This window comes from Geotrypetes seraphini, chromosome 10, assembly GCF_902459505.1.
Source record: "Geotrypetes seraphini chromosome 10, aGeoSer1.1, whole genome shotgun sequence".
Classification (NCBI taxonomy): Eukaryota; Metazoa; Chordata; class Amphibia; order Gymnophiona; family Dermophiidae; genus Geotrypetes; species Geotrypetes seraphini.
Window position 1 is genome coordinate 57,680,572 of NC_047093.1, and position 16,367 is coordinate 57,696,938.

General features: G+C 42.1%; 1 protein-coding gene across 4 annotated transcripts in view; it reads left to right on the forward strand.

The window, feature by feature from the left end:
- ADAMTSL2 (ADAMTS like 2) overlaps window positions 1-16,367 on the forward strand; it is an 83,381-nt gene that overhangs the window by 33,360 nt on the left and 33,654 nt on the right. For all 4 annotated transcript variants that reach the window (XM_033961067.1, XM_033961069.1, XM_033961068.1 and 1 more), the window contains 3 exons: window positions 508-823; window positions 2,210-2,588; window positions 15,626-15,726. In XM_033961067.1, coding sequence (XP_033816958.1) covers window positions 508-823; window positions 2,210-2,588; window positions 15,626-15,726 — 796 coding nt within the window. The remainder of the gene's footprint in view (window positions 1-507; window positions 824-2,209; window positions 2,589-15,625; window positions 15,727-16,367) is intronic.

The following is a 16,367-nucleotide window of genomic DNA, read 5'->3' on the forward strand; positions in this document are numbered from 1 at the left end:
GCCATCAACCCTACCTGAACCTGAGGAAGATAAGGTCTAATGACAGGCTTTGGAGCCCCCTCCCAAGTTCCTGTCTTGGGCACATCTAACAGCAGTTCTATGTTTAGGCCATGCTAATTATCAGTAGTTGGAATAAGGAGCTAGGAATATGAAACTGTCAATTCTCACTATCTGTTCTTTGTTTCTCTAACTAAACAAGTCTATTTTGAGTCCTGGATCCATTATTTGTAGGAGGCTCTTGTATGCTGCTGATTTCTTTCTGTTTTGTTTGCTTTTTGAGACTGGTGATGTGTGCCACAGCTACAAGGCAGAGACAGGCACAGGATGAAATGAGGTATAATTTCAGCTAATCCAGTGTTATCACTGGCTAACCTTTTCCTATAACAGGTTAATTACAACTTTTGTTTAGGAGGGTACCTATTTAAAATAGTCCAGTTCAGGTGGAATTCATTCATTGATCTATTACATAGAAAGAACAAAAAAAACTCTGAATTTGTCTTGTCTTAGGTATGGAACCAAAATGGTAAGACTCCCTCCATTACATTTGAATACACAATTCTGAGGAAGCCCCACACTAAGTACACCCCACCAATCCATTACACCTTTTCTGAAAGTGAAGAGAGCAAGGAGCTTGAAGACTTCATGCTGCAGAACACCACATTTTTTGGAAAGATCTCAAAAGGGACAGCAGTTCCAGAGAATCAGGGGTTAAGAGGGAAGGGCAGCTCGGAAGACATTGACTTGAGCGATGGCCAAGAAACCAATGAGGTATACGAGAAGACCGAAGAAATGGACTGTGAGACAAAAAGCAAAACTTTCAAAGGTATACTTGAATTTTGTACATTTGTGTTCAAATCTGTTTTTATTATTAATGAAGACAGCAAATACAGCCAATATATTCCAAAACGAACAATAATCAACGAATCACAATTTTCCAAGAGAATACCACCCACCCGAACCCGTCCCATCCAACCAAAACCTAAAACTCCTCTCCCCCACCCAATAGGTCAGTAAAGAAGGCGACCAAAATGTCTCAGACACTCCAGAGGCCCAGACTCTTGTGGCCCCTGGGCTATCCTAATAGTTTGTTCACTATTAGAGGAAAAAAAAAAAGGAAAACGCAGCATCTGATCCCGAGCACTAGCTCTACATGCAGCAGACTCCTTAAGAGAGAGTATTCAGAACGAGGCTACGACCTCGAGGGGATAGGGAAGTCAAATACCACAAATGAGCAAAAAACGATTAGGTCTGCGAGGGCAGCCCATTGTCTCACAGGCCTCCCACAAGGCCAAAGTATGCACCAAAGATCTCCAGCCCCCAAATGACGGCGGTTCGGATATAGTCCAAGATTGTAAGATACATTTGCGGGCAAAGAGACACCTTACGGCACCAGAGGGGACTCCTCTTGGGCAGACCTCTGAAAGCTCCTGGCAGGTCAAGAGCCAATTGCTCCACTGTACCGGAGAGGGCACATGAGAATAGGCATTGCATATAGTGCATTATAGACGCCCAAAAGGAACGAATAGTCCAGCAATCCCAGAAAGAGTGAACAAAAGTATTAGGTTCCCTGCCACACTTCAGACAGAAGCGAGGGAACGCCCCCAATTTTTTGTAACAGCACCTGGGTGCAATAAGCTCAATAAAGCACTCGAGCATAGCACTCCCTGAACACCGCTCTCGTTATCAACCTTAGGATCCCGCTCAGAGCACTGACATGAATTTTGTACATTTAATACATGCAAGGTTTTACTATATTGAGTATTTCAGATGATCTTGAAGATCCTAAAAACGTCAGGTTCTTTCCTACATATACACAAATCATCTACTTTTTAAAAATTATTATTATTGTTCTTCACACTGTAACACTTTAGTAGTGATTTTTGTTTGGTTGCAGCAGGATTCTCTGTCAAAGTCTTATTTTCCAAGTAGATTACTATGAAGAAACATTTGTCACCTGCATCTTTCAGGGTCTGATGGACTGTACCCTTGTCCTTGAGATGAGGCATTATGCTGTATGTCTTAAGTAGCAGCTTTTACATGGAACTTGGAAGTCAGAAATGAGAAGCCAGACAATGCAGTTTAGTGCTTTATAGTTCAGACTGTACCTAATAGCGATGCCACTTACTATTACGAATAAATAAAGAGAACCGAGTACTTCCAGTCCTTATCCATAGAAACTATTGTTTAGCCTCTATTTTCTTGAAAACAGGTTGCAACATAACTAGCAATGCGTACGTCATAACAGGAGAAGATCAGAGCTCCAAACCCAAGCTTGTCCCACAGGAATCTGAGTCAAACACTATTTTGAAGAAATTGGCAGACAAGACTTCTGACTCAAAAGAGCTGTCTGTGAACGTGACCGTAAAGACCCTCTTCTCCTCAGGAGAGACTCTCAATTCCTTGGAGTCCCATGCAGACAGTCTGTACCTGGACTATGATGAAAATGAGGGATTTGAATCATACAGCATCAATGGGACATTTCTTGAGATGACTAGTGACAAAATGATCAATACATCAGCAGAGACGCAGGTTTTCAGTGCTACTGCCTCCCCTTCCAACTTCTCAGTCAACAAGACGAACAGAGCAAGGTATACCTCTATCTATTCTTTCTCTGTTAATATTATGTAGTTCAATTTTGTTAGATTAATCAACTCCATATGTAATGAAATCACTCAAGGGGCAATTCTATAACTGGGTGCCTCAAATTTAGGCACCACAATGGGGCATGCTGGGTGCCAGTTTTATAATAGCACTTAGTTGTGCATAAGTGTTATTGAATACTACTATTTAACACTGTACACAGTGCTGTACATTTTGACAATTATAGGCAGTCCCTGCTCAGAAGAGCTTACAATCTAACTTGGACAGACAGACAGACATTACATATAGGGGTGGGGATGCAGAACCCAAGATGAAAGGAGTTAGGAGTTGAAAGCACTCAAAGAGGTAGGCTTTTAACTGGGCCTTGAACACTGCCAGAGACGGCGCCCATAAGTTAGTGGCAATCATTTATGCCAGTCAATGGCTGGTGTAAGTGGGCATGTCTAGGTGCACTAGGGCTGTCAAAAAAAACCCTAAAGTTGGGAAAACTGCAAATTGAAGTTTTTCCCATGAATTTGGTTGTGCGTGATCAGAAAATAGCTTTAAAAAAATGTTTTAAAGCCCATTGAAAAGATAGGCTGCTAATCTTTTCATAAACAAACTGACCTCGTAACAATCCAATTGCTGATTACATAAAGCTCCGTTTTTCTTAATTTGCTGTTATGTTGGCTTAATGGAGCAGATTTCTTGGTATTACAGCTGTAACTTATGTTTTCACACTCAGCAATGATACATTGATAAAAAGACATTTTATGCAAAAAAATCTAGCAGTGTTTTATTAAATGAACCTTCAATATCACCACTTTATTGTGGAAAATAACAGAAATTTAACATACTTTGCTAATAGCTAAACATGGCTTCAAAGCTGTTGAACACACCAGTGCAAAGGAGGCAAAACACTTCAAGCCTTCTTTCGATATATTAAGGGGAAACGACCTGCGAAGGAAGCGGTGGGATCGTTGGATGACCATGGAATAAAGGGAGTACTAAAGGACAAAGCCATTGCCGACAAACTGAACACATTTTTTTGCATCTGTATTTGCTGAAGAGGATATATACAATATACCAGAAGCTGACAGGCTATATGCAGGAAACAAAGACGGGAAACTGACAGAGCTGACGGTCAGTCTAGAAGAGGTATGCAGGCAGATTGATAGGCTTAAAAACGATAAATCCCTGGGACCGGATGGCATCTAGTCAAGGGTAATCAAGGAATTGAAAGGGGTTATAGTTGAACTGCTTCAACTAATAGCCAATCTGTCGATCAAATCAGGAAGGATTCCGGAAGATTGGAAAGTGGCGAATATTACGCCGATCTTCAAGAAAAGGGGGGGGGGGGGGGGTGGATCCAGGAAACTATAGACCTGTGAGTCTAACCTCAGTACCGGGAAAGATGATAGAGGTGCTGATAAAGGACCGCATCATTGATCACCTTGATAGACACAATCTGAGGACCAGCCAGCCCGGCTTTAGCAAAGGAAGATCTTGCATGACGAACTTACTGCACTTCTTCGAGGGAGTAAATAGGCAGATAGACAAGGGTGACCCAATCGACATTGTAAATCTGGATTTTCAAAAGGTGTTCGACAAGCATGAACGACTGCTTCGAAAAATTGCAAGCCATGGAATTGAGGGTGAAATACTCACGTGCATTATAAACTGATTAGTGGATAGGAAACAGAGTGGGGGTAAATGGACAATACTCGGAATGGAAAAGTGTCACGAGTGGAGTGCCGCAGGGTTCGGTGCTCGGGCCCGTTCTCTTCAACATATTTATAAATGACCTGGAAATTGGTATGACGAGCAAAGTGATTAAATTTGTGGACGATACAAAGTTATTCAGAGTAGTGAAGATACAGAAAGATTGCGAAGACCTGCAACGTGACATAAACATGCTCGAGGAATGGGCCATAACATGGCAAATAAAGTTTAACGTGGATAAGTGCAAGGTGATGCATGTCTGTAACAAATCTTATACATGAATACAGGATATCCGGTGCAGTACTTGGAGAGATCCCCCAGGAAAGAGACTTGGGAGTACTGGTAGACAAGTCAATGACCCCGTCCGCACAATGTGTGGTGGTGGTGAAAAGGGCAAACAGAATGCTAGAAATGATTAAGAAGGGGATCACAAACAGATCAGACAAGGTTATCATGCCGCTGTACCGGACCATGGTATGCCCCCACCTGGAATACTGCGCCCAGCACTGGTTGCCCTACGTGAAGAAGGACATTGTACTACTCGATAGGGTCCAGAGAAGACCGACTAAAATGGTTAAGGGGCTGGAGGAGTTGCCGTACAGTGAGAGATTATAGAAACTGGGCCTCTTCTCCCTTGAAAAGAGGAGACAGAGGGAACATGATCGAAATATTCAAGATAATGAAGGGAATAGACTTGGTAGATAAAGACAGGTTGTTCACCCTCTCCAAGGTAGGGAGAACAAGAAGGCACTCTCTAAAGTTGAAAGGGGATAGATTCCATTCGAACGTAAGGAAGTTCTTCACCCAGAGAGTGGTAGAAATCTGGAACGCTCTTCTGGAGGCTGTTATAGGGGAAAACACCCTCCAGGGATTCAAGATAAGGTTGGACAAGTTCCTGTTGAATCGGAACGTGCGCAGGTAAGGTTAGACTCAATCAGGGCACCGGTCTTTGACCTAAGGGCCACCGCATGAGCGGACTGCTGGGCATGATGGACCATTGGTCTGAACCAGCAGCAGCAGCAATTCTTATGAACAGTTTTGTTGGAGCAAGACAGTTTTCAAGCAGGTAAACCAAAGCATATCACTAGGAGACCTGGTTGGACCTGAATCGCATTTCTTGTTTCACAGTATTACCAATGAACGGTTGGCAAAGTCAGTGGACAGGTGGTCTAAAGATCCAAATTTCCATACTGCTGAACAGTTTGTCAACACAGTGAAGGTGGTTAACGACACAGCTGAGTGAGGCGTTAAACTGATAACTGTACAGCCAGTGACAAAGTCAGTTAGGGTTACCAGATTTTCCATCTGGAAAATCCAGACCCCCTAGACCTGCCCCCAGGCCCGCCCAGTCCCACTCATCCCTGCCCCCCCCTCCCCCGCTGCCTGTTCTCATCGGGCAGTACATCTGCGCATGTGCGGATGAGACGCAATGATGTCATGCCCGCGTGTGCGTGATGTCATCGTGTCATATCCATACATGCGCGGATGCCCTCCTACGCAAAGGAAAGCTTTTCAAAACCCGGACAAAGTGCCATTAGTGTGGGCAGTCTAGATGGGCCGTGGCACTTTTCTGCCGTCATGTTCTATGTTTCTATGTCTTAGAATGCCTAAGGTTGAAGTAGGCGTGGTTAATGCCGGAAATGACTGTAGGCATTCTAGGGCACCTCCATAGACTCGATTCTCATCAAAGGTAGGAGCCAGAAATGTAGGCCTTTAAAAACCCTGGCCCACATTTCTGGTGTTTACCTTTGACAAAAGCTGCAATTCTGTAAACTGTGCCGTTGCATGATTGACCCAAAATCAGTGGCCATTTTTAGGCAGCTGCCTATAACAGTGTCATTTACAAATCCAGCCCAAAATGTCTTTTTATCAATATATCACTGCAGAGTGTGAAAACATAAGCTATAGCCATAATACCAAGAAATTTGCTCCATAAAGCAAAAATGTAATGTAATGTAATTTATTTCTTATATACCGCTACATCCGTTAGGTTCTAAGCGGTTTACAGAAAATATATATTAAGATTAGAAATAAGAAAGGTACTTGAAAAATTCCCTTACTGTCCCGAAGGCTCACAATCTAACTAAAGTACCTGGAGGGTAATAGAGAAGTGAAAAGTAGAGTTAGAGGAAAAATAAAAATAAAATAAACATTTTAACAAGACAGCATTGATCTAAATACTTTGGAAGGTAGAAGAGAGGAGAGAAAGGAATAGAAGCAGAAGGGGGAGCCGTTGAACAGTAGAATTCTGGAGAAATTTAAATGATAGAAATAGAACAAAACAAAGACAAAAGGCAAAACAATAGATAAGATTAAAGATAAATCATAAGCTGGAAAGAAAAATAAAATAAAACTTTGTCTTCAATCCACGGTTTCAGCGTCAGTGATGAAGTGGAGCAAGTAAGTTTAGGATGAGCGATTGACGTTTCCAGAAAGGGCTTCTTCAGGGAAGAGACTTGGCAGACAGTCCCAGGATGCCTATGTCTCCTCCCCTGCGATGTTCTCCCGAATAATCGCGAATTAAAAAACAAAACAAAACGGAGCATTATGTAATTAGTGGCTTTGAACAACCCCAAGATGGGCTTTAAATAATGTTTGTAATGTATTTTCTGACCAAGCACAATCAAATTCATGGGAAAAACATCAATTTGCAGTTTTTCCATCTTTAGGGTTTTCTGGACAATATGTTGAGGCATAGTATTGTATAAGTTGTGCGCATTGTTTGGTGAAGTTCATGGACCACCCATGCTCTGCCCGTATGTAAAATCCCTTGTAGTCACATGTTATAGCACTTAGGCATTCTTATGGAATGCCACCTAGTGCATATCTGTGTTGTTACTGCTGATTGGTTGGTACCAATAATGCGCACAAGTGCTATTCTAGGTGTCCATTTATACAATTGCTTCCACAATGTTCTACCGTGGACGGGTTGTGATACTATGTATACATTTCACTCACATCCTTTTTATAATGTATATTTAGAACCCATCAGTGGTTGAGCTTTGTTTAAATATAATCCTTTGTCATATCTGGGTTGTACTAGTATTGGAAAATAAGCTATGACATGTACGAGGGCCATTTTTAAAGTAAGAATCATTTGCATATATTAACAAGCTAAATAGGTGCATTGGACTGGAACATTACTGGGAACATGTCCAGACTTGTCTGTAACCCTGCCTATCGGTGCCAAGCTTTTCAGTGCATCAGATGTAATTTCATAGAGGTATTTCATTAACCATGCCTATCATCAATCCCTCCAATTGTGAGGTGCGATCGGTGATTCATTTTTTTTAAATGCAAAGAACATTCGCCTAGCTGAAATTCATTGACAGCTAATTGAAGGGTATGGCGAAGGTGTAATGAATGAGGCAAATGTACGGAAATGGTGTTGGTTGTTTAATGAAGGGAGACCAAATGTGCACGATGAAGCAAGATCCAGACGACCGTTTGTCATCACCGAAGAACTGGAAACTGCAATGGTGTTTTGGAACTGGAAAGGCATTCTCCTGATTGATTTTCTGCCTCAAGGAGAATCCATAAATGCACAAAGGTACTGCAAAACCTTTAAAAGTTAGGGCAAGCTATACAGAACTGACGGCAAGGTCTGCTCACTAAGGGAGTGTGTTCGCTGCATGATAGCATGCATCCTCATGTTACTTGAAACACAGCAGAAGTGTTGCAGAAGTTCTCCTAGGACAAGCAGGATGAATCAGCCACATATGGCTGTTGTCCCAACAGCTCCCAATTTGCGGATAAGCTCTCCAATAGCTCAGAGAGATTTTTTTTTTTTTCTCTGAGCCCGTGCAGTGCCCGGGCCCCACTTGGCATGCCCGAGCCCTACCCATTTTCCCCTGCTTCCTCCTAATCCCCAGTCTTTAGTTTCCGCCCGTTCCCATTGGTCAGATTTTCTACAGCTCTCCATTACAACTTTTCTACTCATCACCTTGAAGATGCCTGAATCATCTAAAGAAACAACTGGGATGCAGGAGGAGGATGAAAACACTCGATCCTCATGAATTGTGCGCCCACTGATTGGATCCGGCGCTCGAGGTTTCCGTGTTGCTTGCATTGTGCGCACATGTCACCACGTGCACGCAAGCTAAGAAAGAGGGCACTGAGAGACTTCATGAAGAGAAGTGAGGCCCAAGAATCTTCCTCCAGCAGCCATCCTCATCGGAATGCAGCAGCAGGGGATCCACAAGCTACAGTGGCAAGGAGCCTCCAGGATGCCCTGGCTCAGCTAATCCCCCGCCTGCACTCGGCCCGCTAGAGAAATATCTCCAGGAGTCCCTGCATGTTGCCGCTTACAGCCAGCCTCTGCAGGGCAGCCGATAGGAATCTCACCAGACCGAGAGATCTCTCCAGGAGTCACTGCATGCTGCCGCGTAAAGCCAGCCTCTGCGGCCAGCAGATCGGGGTTTTCGCCCTCCAGACTGAGAGATCTCCCCCGGAGTTTTTGCATGCTGCTGCATAAAGCCAGCCTCTGCAAACAGCAGATTGGGGTTTTCAACCTCCAGACAGCATGCTGCCGCGTACAGCCAGCCTCTGCAGGGAGCCGATCGTGGTTCCCCCTCCAGCCTCAAAGGTAAGTTCTATCTGCTTGTTTTTGGGAAAACCTCTGATAATCTTTTGCAGCCCCGAGGGCTCTGCCCCACCCTCCTCCCAATCTGAATTTAAGGAGAAAGAAACTCCCATGCTTCTTTCCCTCGGAGGGGACCTGCAGACCTCTCCCACCAGTAGGAGACATGCTGCCCCAGAGTTCAGCTTGTAAAGGACATAAATGCACAAAGGTACTGCAAAACCTTTAAAAGTTACGGCAAGCTTTGCAGAACTGACGGCAAGGTCTGCTCACTAAGGGAGTGTGTCCGCTGCATGATAGCATGCATCCTCATGTCACTTGAAACACGGCAGAAGTGTTGCAGAAGTTTCAGTGCTTCATCGTGCACATTTGTTCTCCCTTCGTTAAACCAACACCATTTCCATACATTTGCCTCATTCATTACACCTTCCTATACACTTCAATTAGCTGTCGATGGATTTCAGCTAGGCAAATGTTCTTTACATTTGAAAAAGGAATCATCGATCGCACCTCACAATTGGAGGGATTGATGATAGCCACGGTTAATGAAATACCTCTGCGAAACTGTGGGCTCCTTTTACTAAGGTGCATTAGGGCCTTAACGCGCAGAATAGCGAGCGTTAAATTGCCATGCGCGCTAGACCTTAACGCCAGCATTGGGCTGGTGTTATTCTGGAAGCATACTGCGCGGTTTAGTGCACGGTAATTTTGTGCGTGTGCTAAAAACGCTAGTGCACCTTAGTAAAAGGAGACCTATGTCTGCTGCACTGAAAAGCTTGGCACTGATAGGCTGGGTTACAGACAAGCCTCGACATATTCCCGCTAATGTTCACATCCAAAGTGCCTACTTAGGTTGTTAATATACGCAAATGATTCTTACTTTAAAAATGTCCCTTGTATTTTGTCAGCAAAGGAGAGGCTCACTATTGGAGATGTCATTTTGAATGAGGAAGAACTTTCTCCATATGCAAAAATTGCCTTCTAACCAGAAATTTTTTAGATGCATTTTTGAAAACAAGATGGTGAATTATTCTGTGGAATGTGACATTCATGTTCTGCCACTGTTTAAACATGTATTTGATATATTTGACAAGATAAACTCGGATATGTGAAAACTCAATAATGTTCCAATACACACTTTCACAAGAAAGCTGCAAGAAATGTCATATACAATGTAAACAGTGCTGCTTTGGTTTAAATAGGATGTGTTTCAAAAAAAATGGAGGAAAAGCCTCAGACTGAAGCCCTCCCACCACCACAATGGTGGTCCAAGGTGGTTGGGTGATAACCTCACTGGCAAAAAACCTCCATTGCACTCCCAAAGTATAAAAACCTTAAGCAGGGCTGTCTATGCAAGGTGATAGAAGAAAGATGCTTTCAACTTATCTTCTTCTATCACCTTGAATAGACAGCCCTGCTTAAGGTTTTTATACTTTGGGAGTGCAATGGAGGTTTTTTGCCAATGAGGTTATCACCCAACCACCTTGGACCACCATTGTGGTGGTGGGAGGGCTTCAGTCTGAGGCTTTTCCTCCATTTTTTTTGAAACACATCCTATTTAAACCAAAGCAGCACTGTTTACGTTGTATATGACATTTCTTGCATCTTTCTTGTGAAAGTGTGTTTTGGTATATTTGACGCCATGCAAAATGACTGAAGATTGTGTTTTCCCAATCCCAAAGGGCTAATTGCTTTGATTTGAGTACAAAGAAGTGAAATAACTCCAAGTCACAGAAGAAGTGGTGGAGATCTCTGTTTCACAGCTCTGTGCTATAATCATTAGATTAGAATGTCAGCCTGGAATCTTTTGGGGGGAGGGGAAGAACAGTCATATCTTACAAATCATATCAGGTATGAAATGAAACGCAGTTTACCATGTCTTACTTCTCTGTCATAACAATACTCCTGATAACTGATTATAAAATGTTGAGTTGAGCTGGACTAGGTTTTATTTGGGACACAGAGAAGCCCTTGTCTGTGTATTATCAGCATTAAATCCCAGTGTTCACTTGTACCTCGTTCTTGGCTATAAAGCTCGTTTCTTCAATCTGGGCAGCCAAAACAGCATCTACAAAGCATATTTTCCCCTTCTTTCATAGCTCCAGCAAAGCCACAAAGGGTGTGACATACTGTCTAAGTATGGGGTGCTGTTCTTTGTAATGTTGCTTGCATCAGAAAGATGAACATGCGGAACATAAAAAAAAAAAATTCCAGACAGAATGCCCCATGACCTGGAACTTACCCATAACAACAAAAATCATATGTTCTGGTTGTTTTTAGAAGAACTCAACTGCTGTTTATTTTCAAATAACAATCCCTTCAAAAATGCCAAAATAAGAATTGTTATGTCTGCTTTGACATAGTCCTGACAGCAACTGTTCCCCTAGCAGGAGACATCTCTGGAATGGCCTTGAAAATGTTTTGGGTTTTTATTTTTTTGTGCAAGAATCTTGCTGAGATGAGAAGCTCTGCCCTCTCTATAAAATAAATAGAAGTTTACTGTCTTGCTGTTATGACAATATAAAAATGAAGTAATCATTCTGACTGCTAACCAGAGCTTCTGCTGCCTAGAAATTGTGCCAGCTGTGTATTTTGCCAAGCCAGAGGCAGCTGGGTATCAGGATATAACGATATAATTTTCATTTGATTTACCTAGGACAGGGTTCATCTCTTGTTGGTTCCTTCAAAACTGATCATTTGGTCAGATCTTTGTATATTTCTAGCTGGATAGCACGTGCCTAGAGGAGGTGACAGTCCTTTATCTGAGCTACAGACACACCCAGAACAAGCGAGTCTGTCCTGGATTTCCAAATTAGAGAATGACACGGGGAAAAATTTTCCCCCGTCCCCACGGGAGCTCATTTTCCCGTCCCATCCCAGCAAGCTTTTTTCCTGTCCCTACCCCATTCCTGCAAACTCCGTCCTCATCTGCACAAGCCTCAAGCACTTTAAAATCATAAGCTTCGAGGCTTGTGTGGTTAAGGCAGAGCTTACAGGAATGGGACAGGGACGGCGAGAAAACTCGAGGGGGCGGAGAAATTGAGTTCCTGCGGGGACGGGGGACAAATATGTCACCGTGTCGTTCTCTATTCCAAATATCATCTTGTTGAAAAGCCCCTGCGGCATTTTGACAAAACCAAGGCAGACTCACTAGTTGGGAAGGGGTAAAACGTGGACCTGACGGACCTGGCGGATCTAAACCCGTACGGCCTTAAAAATCTGAGGTCCGTGTCGGTCCGTGTCCGTGTCGCTTGTAGTTTCTGTGGCTGACAGACCTTGATGAGATTTTAGCGCTGACGGATCCATCTCAGCATAGGGAGGGAAAAGTGTTAGGATCCGTCAGTGCTAAAAAATCTCTTCGAGGTCTGTCAGAGCCAGAGACTAGTGCTGGAGCGGCAGAGCAGAAGCCAAGAGAGCGGGGAAAAGAAGTCTCCAAACTCCAGCACTAGTCTCTGGCTCTGACAGACCTCGAAGAGATTTTTTAGCGCTGACGGATCCTAACACTTTTCCCTCCCTATGCTGAGACGGATCCGTCAGCGCTAAAATCTCATTAAGGTCTGTCAGCGACAGAAACTACAAGCGACACGGACACGGACCGACACGGACCTCAGATTTTTAAGGCCGTACAGGTTTAGAACCGCCAGGTCCATCAGGTCCATGAGGTCCGCGTTTTACTCCTTCCCTCACTAGTTGAGTATGACCTAGAGGACAGGTGGTAAGCCTGGCCTGAGCAGTGTGAAGCATCTTGATTTATTTCTGAGCAGTCTCTGCTCCAGCCACTCTTTATTGCCAAGAGCAAGTCGCTGTAACTGCTATCAGAGAGAGACTATGTTCCAGACACAGGGGCCAAGGGACTAGGTTGTTTGATTGTACTTGCCAACATAGGCAGCTGTAAAGTTCAGGACAATATTTGGAACAAATAAGCAAAATTCCCTATTCATTTCTGTGCATTCTACATTTATCTTATTGTACTGTCTGTCTGCAATATTTTTAGACTCTGATAGATTACTTCTTTCTCGGAGCATCTGTCTGCCTGAAGCATGCAAATTTCAATACTATAAAAAGATGCCCAGAAATTAACCAAGTGCTCACTTCATTCCTTCTCGCTCTATGGTGAACAATCCTAAATGTCCCTCAGGGGTATTCTTTATGGAACTGCAGAGATGCTACATGAAATGGGATTTTTTTTTTTTTTAATAGCATCAAAATTATAAATGTATTCAAATTTAAGACCTGCATTATTTTTATAGTAAAGGTGCAGTGTCCTTTGTTGTACAGGAATATGATACTATAACTGTGCCATCAACTGACACAAGAGTTTTCAGTTGTCTGTTTTTAATCTGTAAAGCCTGGCTTTTGCTTTACTGTTTTACAAATGCAAAACCATATAGTACAGGAATACGGTGTAGACTGATAGGTGTTGAAATACCTTATATAAAAATAACCAAACTAAGAAAATTGTCTTGAAGATTTTTAAGCTGTAGAAATCTAATATTAGAGGTGTCTGGTATTTAATATGCTACAGTCGCTCTATTACTCATGCTATAAGCAGGTCTTCTGTATGACTGATTCATTTAGGACATCAAATCCATCAAATGAGCTTGGTGCGTTTATCAAACCAGGAAATTTAAAACATAAAAATACTTCAGAGATTAGTTTTCAGCTAAAGCCAGACCATATAAATGAGTGTGTTGCTAAGGAGAAAAGACATTTAAAGGAAAGCCCATTTTTCTTACTAGTAAATGAAAAGCAGCTTTGACTGATGGGCTTTATGTATAGTGGTTTGGACCAAGCATGTTCAGAGAATTTTATTCATGATACAGGAAAATAGGAACAGAAATATTAAGAATGGTAATATTTTATATCAAGCAGCACTTTCCAACACTTCAAACCTCCTTAATATTTGTCATGTCTCCAGAACGCTTCTCTCATCCATAACCTATGATAGAAGCCCCCTGAAAGAAGTTAGCTGTAAGCAGTAACAAGAAAATCCAGATGACTCAACCTACATTGGACAATTTTTGTCTCGTCTTCTTTTTCCAATGCATTCTAGAACTTTCCTCTTGTTTCAGAGAAACTCCCTCAAATGTTTGGATTTGAAAAACCTAGGTCAGAGAAGGACCACCTGGGCTTTCTGTGCCTCTCTTAATTGTGGTGCAATTTGGGCTCAGATACCCTGTTACACAGAACATTCTTCTACAATATCATGAAATATTCCTAGGACTGCACCTTGATTAATCACATTAAAATTTTTACCCCTCCCCCCTTTAATGAAGCCATGTTAGGCTCTTTTATCACCGGCCACAGCGGAATTAGCGCTGATGCTCATAGCAATTCTATGAACGTCAGAGCTAATACCTCCATGCCAGCGATGATAAAGCTTAATGCAGCTTTGTAAAAGGGGGGGGGGGAATAATTGCATAAAGCATCCCCCCTCACATTTCCTTCTATACTCGTACAGTGGCAAATATAGACAGCAGAAGTAAATTCTCAGAACCGACATGTTTTAATTACTAAAATGAAAATAAATCATTTTTCATATCTTTGTTGCTTGGTGATTTTAAAGACTGAACAAAATGATTAGAAAAATAAAATCACCAGGTAACAAAGGTAAGAAAAATGATTTTCATTTTAGTAATTAAAACATATCGGTTCTGAGAATTTACTTCTGCTGTCTATATTTGCCACTGTACGAGTATAGAAGGAAATGTGAGGGGGGGAGGAATGCTTTATGTGATTAAACATTTTAATTGTGATTAATCATGATTAATTGATGTGCAGCCCTAAATATTTCAAATGTATATAGAAAGTAGTAATGCATGAATTAAAATTGCCACTCATATAATTTCTTTTCTAAATGTTTGATTGCATGCCATAATCCAACATGAGAATTCCTTAGAGCAGCCATGGTATTACAAGTCATGATAATGGAGATCAATTGCTACACATAATGTGTGATGTCATTTATGACATCATAGTTAATGTGACCCAAGTAGACTAAGAATGCATGATATTTGCAACTCCCCAAGAACAACGGCTGCTGCCAAAAAGTTAGACTGGGCAGGGAGGGTGGAGAACCTTCTAAGAAATAGTACAAAAAATAGCAAATTAGCAGTCCAATAACACTGCCAATTTTCTGCACAATAGGTGGCATTGGTGCTTACTTTTTACTTTGCCAGGACCCCACCAGAAAGGTCAAGTAGAATTTTCTGATCACAGGCCAGTAGAACACCTTTTATTACTATCCATGCTCATAGGAATTATTGGATTGCCCTGCTAGGACAGTATCGATTAATTTGTAGAGGCTGTGATTGTTGTTTTGATAAAAGTCCAGATGGATCTCTTTTCATATGTGCCAGTGTAGTGATATAAGGCTCCTGGCTATAATACTCTGAAGTATATAGTAGAGATACTGCACCTTTAATACCTGTCTGCTGAGGTCAAGTATTTGTGCAGACAGTGAAAAACAAAGTTGTTATATTCTGAATTGTTTCTATATGTGGGTATTTTTATCCCATTCTCTCTGTTTCTAGACAGTGGAAGCTCTGCTTCTAACCAAGCTGGGGATTCTACTTGGGGAACAGGACAGGTATGTTGTAAAGAAACAAACACAAATCAATCAATCCATAAATCAATACATGAAAAGCAAGTTGTAACTTGATAAACCTGCTGGATTAGAGCTTTATCTATAAAAGTCTTTTTGTCGGTTTTGCTTTTGCTTTCTTCCTGTTTCCCGGTTGGTAGAAATCGAATGAAGATAAGGAAGGGCCAGGGTGTGAGTCCAGCCGATATGTACAGATGGAAACTTTCCTCTCATGAGCCCTGTAGTGCCACCTGCACCACAGGTAAGCATGATGGCATAACCCAATGAATAAAAGAACTCACATTCTACACACTCGGTGCTGCCTGAATTCTCTGGGTGGGTCCTTCACCAATTACCTCACTCCTGAAGAATGGCCTGGTATTCAAGTACTGGTGCCTTTTTTGCTAGATAAAAATGCACTGTACGTTAAAAAATCCAGAAGTACAGCATAGGTCCAAATGCTGCTCCTGGGAATGTCTCTGCCCATCATAGGTAAAACTATGCCTAAAATGGTATCAGGTACTTACTTTTACCTCCATATATACTGGGGAATTTTATAATGAATCATTGTTATGCATAAACCTGTCTTTAATGCATGTAAGTGGCTTTTAAAAGTATTCCCTTGCGGCATTAAATTACACAGACGTTCTGATTTTGACTGGAATGAGTTTCTGGATCTGAAAGAGGATTTTTCTTTCTTTTGGAGCAGACATGAGTCATTGGGGGTGAAGGAGACTGGTTCACTTGCTTTTCTTTATCTGGAACCTCACAACAGAGAATATATTAATGTAAAGAAGGATAACTGAGTAAATGGTGTTACCCTCTTTGCTGTTTGGTTCCTTCCTAATAAACCTTCAGAAGGTCTGATTCCTTGCACAGTTCTGAATAAGTCCAGTCTTTGCT